Source organism: Lathyrus oleraceus, chromosome 2, assembly GCF_024323335.1.
Source record: "Lathyrus oleraceus cultivar Zhongwan6 chromosome 2, CAAS_Psat_ZW6_1.0, whole genome shotgun sequence".
Classification (NCBI taxonomy): Eukaryota; Viridiplantae; Streptophyta; class Magnoliopsida; order Fabales; family Fabaceae; genus Lathyrus; species Lathyrus oleraceus.
Window position 1 is genome coordinate 388,182,760 of NC_066580.1, and position 12,304 is coordinate 388,195,063.

Below are 12,304 nucleotides of genomic sequence, written 5' to 3' on the forward strand. Positions count from 1 at the left end.
TACATCCATTGCTAACCACTTTTAGTTTATCCTTTCTTTCGATGACATAGCCTAAAATTCTTAGCCATATGACTCGAAAGATCTTTTCTTTCCACCATCTCTTTGGAGTTATAGAAGTATAATTTCTAAAGTATATGAAAAAGATTAAGTTTGGGGTTGCTCTTGGAAGTGAGCAAAGTTTTAAGTTTGGGGTTTGGGTACTAGAGAAAATTGGCCAAAAGTTCAAAAATTATGAGGAAATAAGAAGTGAAAAAAACACTTCAAAAAAGAAAAGAGAAAAGAAAAAAAATGTAAGTGTAAGAAGGAACAAAGAGGTATGGTGATAGAAGGAGAACTAGGCACCTAACTCCAAATGTTTAAACCTAATTTCTTAAAAATATCCTACCCAAACATAAATCCAGTAACAACCTAAAAAGACCTTTAATGTGTGTGTTGTGATTTCTGTGATGAATTATATTAGAACATAATCAAGCTAAGCATAATTTATTTTGCATGTTGATTGAGAGATGCCCTTATCCATTTAGTGAGTCAAAGTGAGCTGAGAGACAAGTTTAGCACTCGTCAATGTTTGAGGACGCTTTCCGAATTTGTCGGATAGAGTTTGTAAGCTAGATCGATGGTCAGGTAAAAGAAAATTTTAATTTGGTAATGTTTGATTGTTATTGTGCGACTTATTTTCTACTGAAATGTGAAGTTGCATGCGAGTTACTTGAGAAAAAACAGCGATTCAAGTTTGGGGTTGTGATGACAGTCCGTCATTGCATGAACTTAGTCGAAGAATCGAATCAAAACAAGTAAAAGATGAGTTAAAATGAAGAAAGAAGATCAAAGGATAAGGAAGAAACTAACTAAGTATGAAGAAATTGGACTTAGTGAATATTTAGGTGAAAAAGGAAGCATAAGAGTACAACTTCGGGAAAAATCACACACACTATCGCGCGTGCGATGACTCATTTTCTTGGCTTTTTCTGACGCGTCTGATTCACTATGAGCTCTTTTTAAGGGAAAATTATGCACTTTGGTAAGAGTTACGAACTTTGGAGAGCAAATCACGATTTTTACAGCATCAAGGGTGATTTTTAGGGCATTAGAAACCATTTAAGGGAATTAGTTCAAGGGAGTTCACATGCTATTTTCATCTATCGTTTTTGGTATTGTAATCTGAATTATGAGTAGCTAAGCTCCTCTAAGTTAGGTTGTGTTATGATGAACTTATTTCAATATTGTTGGGTAATATGTTGATTTGACTTTGTATGAATCTTTTGATCTATAATCTTATTGAATTGCTTATTGTTCTTAATGCTTTTTATGTGAGATATTCTTTTAAATTGATTGCGAGCACATATGGAATACTCACCATTAGTCTATGTGTTGGACCTATGACAATTGTTATACTTACGCTGGATGAATAAGAATATGAGACCCCGAGTAGTGGCATATGGAGTTAACGTTTTGTGCATCGTCTAATCCTGTTTACGTTGGTGGAATAGGGATAAGAAGCTCCGGGTAGTGATTAGTGAGTTATTTCGCGAGGGATCCATTATAGCGGTTTTGTTAATTCATCGCGGGGTTATAGTGATAAGATCATTCATATAAGGCATCAAACATCAACAATACAGAAACCGGGGATTCTAAACACAACATGACCGTTTTTATCATTATGTTTAAATACTTAATTACTTTTCGCATTGCAAACTCGAAAATCCCCTTTTACTATTTTCTATACATTTCACACATCTTGTCTTGTTAAAAAAACAGTCTTTGTGAATTCAATCTTTTTATTACTGCGATACTATCGATACACTTGTCGAGAAGTCATCAAAGCGTAAAAGTTATTGAGGTGGACTCCTTTGCAAATCTCGCCTGAGAGACTCGCCTTTACAAGTCTCGTATGGGAAGAGATCACTGTTTACCTTATTTAAATCACTCCTCCTTTCTCAGACCTCATGTGTTCGGGAATGTTGAATGGGAAAATCCCAATTGAACGGAATGACGATTAGTCGTTGGGAAGTTTCTGGCCTATTTATATTCCAATATGTAAAATGGGGACATTCATTCAATTTTCACATAATCAACAAATATAAATTCTCATACAATTATTGTTTTCGTAAACATGGTCATCTCTATTATATTTTCATAAGTACAAATAAAATAAAATAAAAATTAAAATAAAAAAGTGATCGATATAATTTATAAACATGATGCAATTATGCCGTCCAAATCCAAAGTATAGCTTTGTTGGTATTTAAGTGACTTATATTTTTGTCCTAACATCCACTTCTCACCAAATGTTGTATGAAACAAAAAGCATATATATACTTAAATTCGAAATAAGAAAACCTTGGCTAGCCGGCTATTTTTAATTTCTTATGACAAATAAAAATTACTTTTAATGAATCCTCTCCTATAAAAAGCACTAAGCTGCATCATGTTTTAGCACATCAAAAGGTAAACCAAGAAGAAGAAAACATGTCGAGTTGCAAGGGTAATTAACTATAAGCATATAAATTTTAATTAATCACTATATATTGAGTAATAATTCATTGTTATTGAATGTATTAATTGTAGGTAAAAAGTCGTGGCCAGAATTGGTTGGAATCAATGGAGAAGCAGCAGCACAAATAATCATGAATGAGAATTCGAGCGTGAGTGCAAGCACTTTACCAGAAGATTCAGTAGTTACCACTGATTTCAGGTGTGACAGAGTTCGTGTGTTTGTTGATAAACAAGATGTTGTAGCACGAGTGCCTATTATTGGTTAATCCAATCACGAAGCAATTAATCATGTTTGAATAATGAATGTTTTGTTGTTTGTTTCTCAGTTTGGAAGTTTGTGTTTCTTATTATGGCATTATGATGTGATGTGATGTCTAATTTAAACACTACATGAATAAAAGAGCCATTAAAAATATTCTGAGAGCTTCTTCGTCACAAAGTATTAACATCTTCGTACATCTTCATTACAAATGGATTATACTATTCAAGAAGATCATAAAGAATTGAATCGATTTGATATTGTTCTGAAATAAAATCTCCAACGGCAAGGAAAGAATCAACAACAATTTTTATTCTCAATAAAATATTCAAATTATCGAACAAATTTTTTTCTTTGTTGATTTCAACTTTGCATGAATTAGCGAACTTGAGATATTATTTGAGAGTTGAGTATTTGAGAATTTTATCCCAAATCTCTCAAATGCATGTTTACACGAGCGAATCCTAGGCAATACAAATTCATAGATATTTGATAATAACCATATGAATAGAGTCTGGTCTTGAATAATCTATAACTCAAATTTATGAGATGATACATTTTTACGATTTTGATCATCCTTGAACTTCGGTGAAATTTGGGAATTCACCATAAGTTTATGCATTTTCTATGTGAAAATCACCCCCTTAAACTTGTTAATTCTATAGACGATACTCCTTCTGTTTCATAAAAAGTGTTTTATTTGAATAATTCACGATTCTTAAAAAAATGATTAAATGTATTGATTTTGATGATAAAATTGATATCATTTACTAGAATACCCCTATTAATTATAGTTAAAAGAGTGGTTGAATAAAATGAAAGTTAATAAATAAGAGTATGGTAGTAGAAAAATAGTAATAAATATTGCATTGATATTGTAAAAAGATAATTATTTTGAGACAAAAAAATGTAAATAAGACACTTTTTATGAGACGGAGAGAGTAATGTTTATCTTGAAATTTGATCAATAATTTTGGTCCATATGAATGATTGGTGTTCAACGTGGTGAAGGTAGATGAAATAATTTGTGATTGAGCCAAATCTTTGGTGAATGAATCTTGATTTTCAGTGAAAATCTATCGTTGCAGCTACATGTTCAATTGTTAGTTAAATACTCCATCTGTCTCATAATAAATATCTTATTTGAGTTATGCGTGGTTTTTAAGAAAATGATTAGATGTATTGACTTTAATGATAAAATTAGTATTATTTACATAAATGTCCTTATTAATTATAGTTACTGGAGTAGTTAAAGAAAGAGAAAGTTAATAAATAAAGTTATAATAGTGAGAAATATTAATAAATGTTGCATTGGTATTGTAAAGAGACAATTATTTTGTGAGATAGAAAAAGTGAAAATGAGACACTTTTTATGAGACAGAGGGAGTAGCTATTAAGAAGAGAAGAATATTATGGAGAAATTTTGATTGATATTGAAGTTGTAGTTTCCATAGGAACTTTGAGTTGAAACTTTGAAGTGTAAAACAAATTTGTTAGGTGGTTAGGGAGCGAGGATGAACGGATACGATTGATACCATAGTGAAATTAAATAAACAAACTTTTATTGAATCTCTCGTCATCATTTCTTAAATGTAACAGTTACAACATCACTCATATTTACATGAGTTTTGGTACAGGTTATTACAAGAAACGAAAAGACTTAACAAAAGGGTGTTAAAATTGTATCTATTTTTTGATGTTGAAGTAATAATTTTTTTTCACTATTTTCTTTGGTTAAGAGTTGGTTAGGATGAGTTATGGAAGTTCGTTAGTTTTTTAACTAACTTCCTCTTGATCTCTCCATTAATAGAGAATCATGAATGTGTATTTTCTCATGTAACTTTCATTCACTAAATAGATAAACTAAGTTTATTAACCTCTAAGTTATTCTATTAACATGGTATCACAAGCAATTTCCGTATCTTGTCTCTATACCTAATATTCTTCTTCCTTTGGTCCCTCTTCAATGACTCTTATCAATTATGGTGATTTTTCAACCAACTTTTCCAACCCTTACCACCTTCACCCTAATGAAACCCCAACCCTTACTCTTGTTTCACCTATCTTAAATCACAAGAATGATCACTTTTGGGTCCGTTCAATGCACATTGCCTTAATCTCATAGAACAAGGAGACGTTTGTTGATGGAACTCTTCCTAAGTCAAAAATTCCAAATCCTATATATTCATTCACCTTAGATACGTTGCAATACCATGGTTCTTGCATGAATTCATCGTTATATTAGTGAATCCATTTGTAGATTATATCTTTGAATCAAATCAACAGTTGGAGTTTGGAAAAAACTCACGACACACTCTTCTCAAAGTGATATTTTTCAAATTTTAGACATTCATGAATAGCTTTAATATCTTTCAAATTTCAATACTATGTTATACGCTTTCTTAAGGGTCTCAATGAGAACTTCAACACAACAAAATCCCAGATCATGCTCATGAAGTTGTTGCCACGTATTGATATTTTCTTCTCATTTTTCATTTAACATGAAAGAATAATAACTACTCCTCTTCTTTACCCTCATCCACCCGATGGCTCAAAATCATCTCATTCTTTTGCAGTCTTCTTGGATAATTCTTCTCAAGTCAACTCCAACCCTCCCAACAAATAGAAATGGACATGCCATCATAGAGGCACCAACCAATTTTTCACTCATTGTGGTAGGACCAATCACACAATTGACACTTGTTTTGTGAAACATGGCTACCCTCAAGGTTTCAAGATAAAAGGAAAGCCTTCGTAAGAAAATGTTCATGATGATTCTAAAGCCAATTCTGACACATCTTATATAGGTTCTATCTTACTTTGCCCAACCCTTACCCTTCATAATGTTTTGTATATTCCTTCCTTTAATGTAAATATTATTTCTACTACTAAATCATCATCCATTAAATGATATGTCAAATTCACTTATAATTCTTGCCATTTTCTACAGACTTCTTTCAAGGTAGTGATTGGTATATATAGCTAAGCTGCATAAAGCATTATATATGATACTACAAATATCAGGTTTGACCACTCTGGATGCAATTTTGCTTCCAATGTCAATCCTAATTTATGGAACTACATACTAGGTCAACTTTTAATATTGGTCTGCATGACATTTCAAAATTCTTTCCTTTTGTATCTACTAAGAACACTTGGTCACCTTGTAACTCTTGATATTATAAAAAATAATAGAAAATGTCTTTTCCTTTAAGTAATTCTATTTCTTCTACACCCTTTGATTTGTTGCATGGTGATCTTTGGGACCCTTTTCAACTATATCTTTTTTAGGCCACAACTATTTCCTCACATTAGTGGATGATTTTTCTTAAAACCAAGTATGAAACTAGAACATATCTCATGAACTTTGTTGCCTACATAAAAAACAATTTCGCACTACCTTAAAATGTCTCAAAATTAATAATGGTTCATAATTCTCTATGGGTTCCTTTTTTAATCCAAAGGCATTATTCACCAAAAATTTGTGTTGAGACTCCCCAACAGAATGGTGTGGTAGAGAGAAAGCATAAACACATTCTCAATATGGACATGTCTTTTTTCTTTAAATCCAATATCCCTTTAACCATGTGGACCTTTAACACCGAATATGTTATTCACATCATCAACACACTTCCTACCCTTCTCCTTAAATACAAAAGTCCTTATGAAATGATTTACAATGAACCACCTTCACTTTCCACCTCAAAGTTTTTGTTGCCGATGTTATGCTACCTTTTTACAAGCTCCTAGAATAAAACTTAATTTCAGGGCTCAAAAGGTTATTTTTCTTGAGTTGTAAGGATGATACCAAAGGATACATTTTGTATGACCTTACCTCAAACAAATTCTTTGTCACTAGGAATGTCATATTCTATAAGTCAGTTTTCCCTTTTAAAACACCTAAACATGTTCCACCCTCTTCTCCCACTGAGCATGTAACTTTCCCATCCTTTGCCTCATATGAAATTTTCACTGAACCTTTGCCTAATCAACCTGACCCTCTACCTAATAACCAACCTTACCCTTTACCTTGGCCTAACCAACCAGACACTCTAATTGATTCTTGATTTGTGTCTCTTGACCATACTCCTCTTTATTCATCCCTTTCAACCATCTTTAATTTCTAACACACACCTTATCCAATCCAATGACATTCTTACCATCCATTTTCTCTCCGAAAATCTACTAGACTGGTTAGAAAACCTACATATTTACAAGATTTTCATTGTAATTTAGTTTTACACATGAACAATATTTTTGCTAACAATATTGCATATCCTTTATCATATATTATTTCTTATTAACATTGAAAACCTTTATACCAAACCTTTTGTTGTTCTATCTCCACACACACTCAACTAAAGACCTACAAACAAGCCTCCCATGTTGATTATTGGAACCAATCCAAGAAGACTAAGTTACTTATTTTTCAGAAGAATCATACTTGTTTCATTGTTGACCTTCCACCAGGTAAAAGTATTTTTGGCTACAGGTGGATCTACAAGATTAAGTATAAAGCTGATGGCGTTATTAAGAGACACAAAGCATAATTGGTAGCCAAAGTTTACACTCAAATAGAAGGGTAGATTACTTTGATATTTCTCTCTAGTTGCCAAACATACCACAGTTAAAGTCCTTCTTGCCTTGGATGCTATCAATCATTGGCATGTTGAAAAATTTGATGTTAACAATGATTTTTTTCACAGTGATTTAAATGGAGAGGTTTATATGGCCTTACCTCCTAGCCATCCTGCTTCCAATTCAAGTCCTCTTATTATCTATAAACTTTATAAATCAATTTATGATCTGAAACAAGCAAGCAGTAAATGATATTCCAAGTTATCTCTAGTCATGCTTAACTTGAGGTACACTCAATATCGAGCATACCATTCACTTTATCTCAAATCATATGCCAAACATTTCACAACCATTTGATTTATGTTGATGATACAATCATGGTTGGTAATTGTATGACAGGCATGGAACATGTCAAACATTTTCTTGATCACCAATTTTGCATCAACGGTCATAGCAAACTCATGTTTTTCCTTGGTTTTGAAATTGCCGTATCAGAATAGGGCATTATGGTTAATCAAAGGAAATACACACTTGAACTACTTTAAGATACAAGTTACTTGGGTGTTAAGCCATCTGTCATTCCCTTCAATCCTACAACTAAAATTTTCCAAAACGAGGGTACTCCCTAGAAGATCCTTCCTACTATAAAAGACTTATGGGAAGACTCTTATACCTCACTCACACCAGACCTGCCATTTCTTTTAATGTTCAACACTTAAGTAAGTTCATATCTAAACCTTTGACTCATCATTTCAATGCAGCCACCACCATTCATAGATACCTCAAATCATCACCAGGAAAAGACATCTTCTACTCCATCATTGCTCCAATTAAACTACATGGCTATGCTGATTCTGATTTAGCTAGATGTCCTGATTCTAAAAAATCTATCACAAGTTATCGTGTCTTCTTAGGCCCTTCACTTATCTCTTGGAAATATAAGAAGCAAAATACAATCTCAAGGTCCTCAACTGACACAAAATATCAAACTCGACATTCTAGCTTATAAAACTCAATACACTTAGTAGTATTTATCCACAAATTATTTAGGAGTTCACGAAGCGTAGCGTCAAAGAGTTAAACGTAAAAGGCCTCTAAGAGATTTCCTCAATTCTAGTCAGTGTGGAACTTATCTCATAACACTTGAATTACAATAATTTTTCGCTCAGGTAAGAGTCACCTAATCGAACCATGATTCTGATACCATTGTTGAGTTTGAGAAGTGTTGAGCGTAACAATGACCTCTAAAAGACCTTGATCTCATATTTCCACTCAAAATCTTAAGACATGAAGTATATAAATCACATTTTTTATATAACCAACATTTCATATATATATATATATATATATATATATATATATATATATATATATATATATATATATATATATATATATATATATATATATATGATCGATGTAGAACTTGACAACTTACCCTTGAATATCAAAAATCTCTCCCTCAAGTGTAAGACACCTACGTCACTATAGCCGTAACTCACATTAGGATCCCGCTCCGCTCCCACTCTTCTACTAAACATAACCAAGGATTGATATCAATTGTTAGAGAATTCAAGAAGTGTCGGGAGTGACAACGAGCTCAACTATCAATTTAGGGTTTAGAGAATTCATGATCTTTAAGTTTGAATGATGCTTCTATTTACAGCAGAGAAAAACCTCTTAATCAGCTTGAAATGAAAATATAGCCGTTGCACACATATATCTAGGCTTCAAATATACTTCATCCATGCATGTGACGAAGATGAGAACATTCTTATGAGTTTAGCCCGTGAAGACCTTCTTAACTTTACTAGGTAGAAGTACACTATTAGTTGGAAACTTGTATGTGAAAGGGCCAGTTTAGCTAAGTAATGAAGAGATTAACAACACTAATCCTCCAACATGAGAATAATCCATCATTTAGGCTAATTAATTACTCTAATTAACTATCAAACTTGATGGAGTGAAGTGACAGTTAGTTTAACTAACAAACGAACTAGAAAACGGTTAGAAGGAGTTAGTATACGATACACACTGAAAATCCATTATTAAATATATCTTTGAGTCTTGGAAGAAGCCACTATTTTGCATACTTTTTTATTCTTGTTTCTGTGAAAGAAGTTGAAAGAAAGCACAGAACACCATGGTTGGATCACCAAGATCATCAAAACCTCGAGGATTGAAGGCGATCGACGTTCTTCAACCGGGCATTCGAAACATCCAACTGGACTCAATTGGCCATCATCCACCATCGGATTCTCCATTACGAAATCGAGTTCCTCAACCACCTCCACCTTTTCTCTCATCAGGTTACACCTCTCCTGAACCATCACCAACAAACTCTACTGAACCATCACCTACAAGCTCTGCAGAACCCTCACCACCTGACTCTCCTCAATATCCACACTACTATCTCCGAGAGGTGCCGCCCTACTTTCTTCGATTGCCGCCTCGTATTTCGCAACCATCCACTCCTCACGTACCACTGTACCCTTGGGTTCAAGCTATGTATCAACCACCAGCTCCTCAGGGTCAGCCACAACCATTATTCCCTTGGGCTAGGGCTCAGACTGGGAGTTTGTACCAATCACCACCCACTCCGCCGCCGCAACTACCACGACCGCCCTCTCCTCCGCAGCAAACTGATCATGAACGTTACCTCAGAAATGTCATAATCAGCTTCGTCATTGTCGACATCTTTGCTATAGGTTTTGCGGTGGTAGGCTGATCTTTCTTTTTCCTTCTTTCTTTCTTAGAAATGTTTCTTGATTATCTTAAGAAGTAAAACTAAGTGTGATAACGATTGTTTCAGGGGTGTTATTTTATTCGAAGGACGTGATCACTGAGGATTGGTTTAGCAGTTTCAAGCACATGTCACATATGAGAAGCTGAACCAAATTGATAACTTGTGGCAAAAGTTTTAGCTTAATTTCATTGAGACCAATGTTGAATATGGTTTGTTTGTTATCATATACCACTATTATATAGTGTAGATTTATTGATATACATAGATACAGTTTCTTTCGTGTAGATTTCATTTGAAGCTTTTAAGCGAGACTATTATTACTACACAAGAAGTTGTGGTTAGTTCAAAATATATTGAGAGCTTCTTTTCTCCTTCCATGCTTCTTAAAATTGGCATCATCTTCAATCCAAATGCTGTAAAGATGCTGTTTTTTTATAGATTAATTCATCCAAATGCGAGGAAAGTAATGTTCGTCGAGAATGTATTGGACAGTCTATAGAGATACAAGTTTTACAAAAAAATAAATAAATAGTGTAGATAAAAGTTGATGGAAAATTCATAGATATATATCTCAAAATATAGATACAATTAACTATATGGCTTATTATATAATAAATAATGATATAAACTTACATGATATTGTCAAATTCATTGTGCAATCGGAGAAGAAAGTATGTAAGTTGCATGTTCTCTTTACTAATGGTTGGTATGAGAGTTAGAATTAGTCTAGAGGATTGAGACCTCTCAAGAGAGTTACTACAAGAAAAGTTCAATTCATAATGAGTTATTCAACAACAACATCCGGTATAATATTTATTTATTTAAAATCAAGTGCAATAACAAATTTATATAATTTGTTTAATATATTCTAATCGATTAATTAAAGTGATTCATAAAGTTTAATGATTTTTTCACTTAGATGACTTTAATTAATCATTAAAAAACAAGAATAAAAAATTAATCTGTCGATTATTTGCAGTAGTAATGGTAACCAAAAGTGTAAGAAAAACAAGATTTAACTATTGGAATACAAGTTTTTAAGAAAGATGAAAGACAGGGAAGAAGAAGATAGAAAAGAGATAGAGAGAAACTATAAATTATAAACTGAATTATGAAAATTAGGAATGAGTGAAGTTCTAAATTTACATCATACAAAGTTCTTTATATAGACAATTAAAGTTCAGGCCCAAACTATACAAACCGACTTAAGTCAAAAACATACAAAATATAAAATACAAAATTACAACTTACATTTTTACACAACTATATGATGTATTCGACTCCGTCGAATACAATTGACTCCTGAACTTCGACTAGCTGCTTCGACACAGTCGAATACTAACTTTCAATCAAAATATCGAATTATAACTTCTAACACATCGTCTAATTCATCTTCTCGAGACTTCTCATCCTGATGCTTCTCTTCAACTCGTCGAACCTGAATTTCTTCAGGGGTTTGCTGAGTATGTCAGCTAGTTGCACTTTTGCCTTGCAATGCTCAAGTTCAAGCTTTCCTTTGTTTACTTGAACCCTCATAAAATAATATCTCCTCTCTGTATGCTTACTTCGACCACGATACACTAGATGGTTCGCTAGGTCGATAGATGACTTGTCGACAAACAACTTCATTTTCTTAGGTTCCAGTATCTTGATCTCTTAGAGCAACATCTCTATCCATGCTACCTGACATGCTGCATATGATGCAACCACGTACTCAACTTCACAATATGACAAAGCCACAATGCTTTGGTTCCTTGAGCTCCATGAGATTTGAGCGTCTTCGATCTTGAATATGTATCCTGCATTACTCTTCTTTTCATCTTGATCTCCACTGAAATCCGAATCAGTGTAGCCATATACTTCTGGATCTGTGTTGATCTTCGTTTTCCCCGGCATCAGCACACCATGATCAATCACACCCTTTATGTATCTCAACACCCTCTTGACTACATGAGACGACATTCTTGGGATTTATCCATTAATCTACTTAAAAATTCGACACTTTAACAAATGTATGGCTTGGTATTGCAAATATACCTCAAGGATCTAAAGATTTGTTTGTACAATATCGCACTTACAAATTTATCAGTTGTCTCCTTCTTCAACTTTGCTTCAGTTTCTAATGGCGTAACAGCTACATTACAGTTTCTCATCTTGAACCTCTTCAAGATATCTTAAGCATAATTCTTTTGGTATGAGACCACTCCTTCACACATGTCTTTGAA

General features: G+C 33.3%; 2 protein-coding genes across 2 annotated transcripts; both read left to right on the forward strand.

The window, feature by feature from the left end:
- Positions 1-2,469: 2,469 nt before the first annotated feature.
- On the forward strand, positions 2,470-2,911 carry LOC127121462 (glu S.griseus protease inhibitor). The gene is made up of 2 exons (XM_051051954.1): positions 2,470-2,485; positions 2,569-2,911. The coding sequence occupies exons 1-2, from the start codon at positions 2,470-2,472 to the stop codon at positions 2,760-2,762; spliced, it is 210 nt and encodes a 69-aa protein (XP_050907911.1). The 3' UTR covers positions 2,763-2,911.
- A 6,497-nt stretch (positions 2,912-9,408) lies between these two features.
- LOC127121463 (vegetative cell wall protein gp1) lies at positions 9,409-10,240 on the forward strand. Its single transcript, XM_051051955.1, has 2 exons — positions 9,409-10,052; positions 10,146-10,240. The coding sequence occupies exons 1-2, from the start codon at positions 9,477-9,479 to the stop codon at positions 10,170-10,172; spliced, it is 603 nt and encodes a 200-aa protein (XP_050907912.1). The 5' UTR covers positions 9,409-9,476; the 3' UTR covers positions 10,173-10,240.
- Positions 10,241-12,304: the final 2,064 nt, after the last annotated feature.

Coding starts and splice junctions, on each gene's coding strand:
- LOC127121463 (XM_051051955.1), top strand. CDS start 9,477: ATGGTTGGATCACCAAGATCATCAAAACCTCGAGGATTGAAGGCGATC. Junction 10,053..10,145: donor TTGCTATAGGTTTTGCGGTG/GTAGGCTGATCT, acceptor CGATTGTTTCAG/GGGTGTTATTTTATTCGAAG.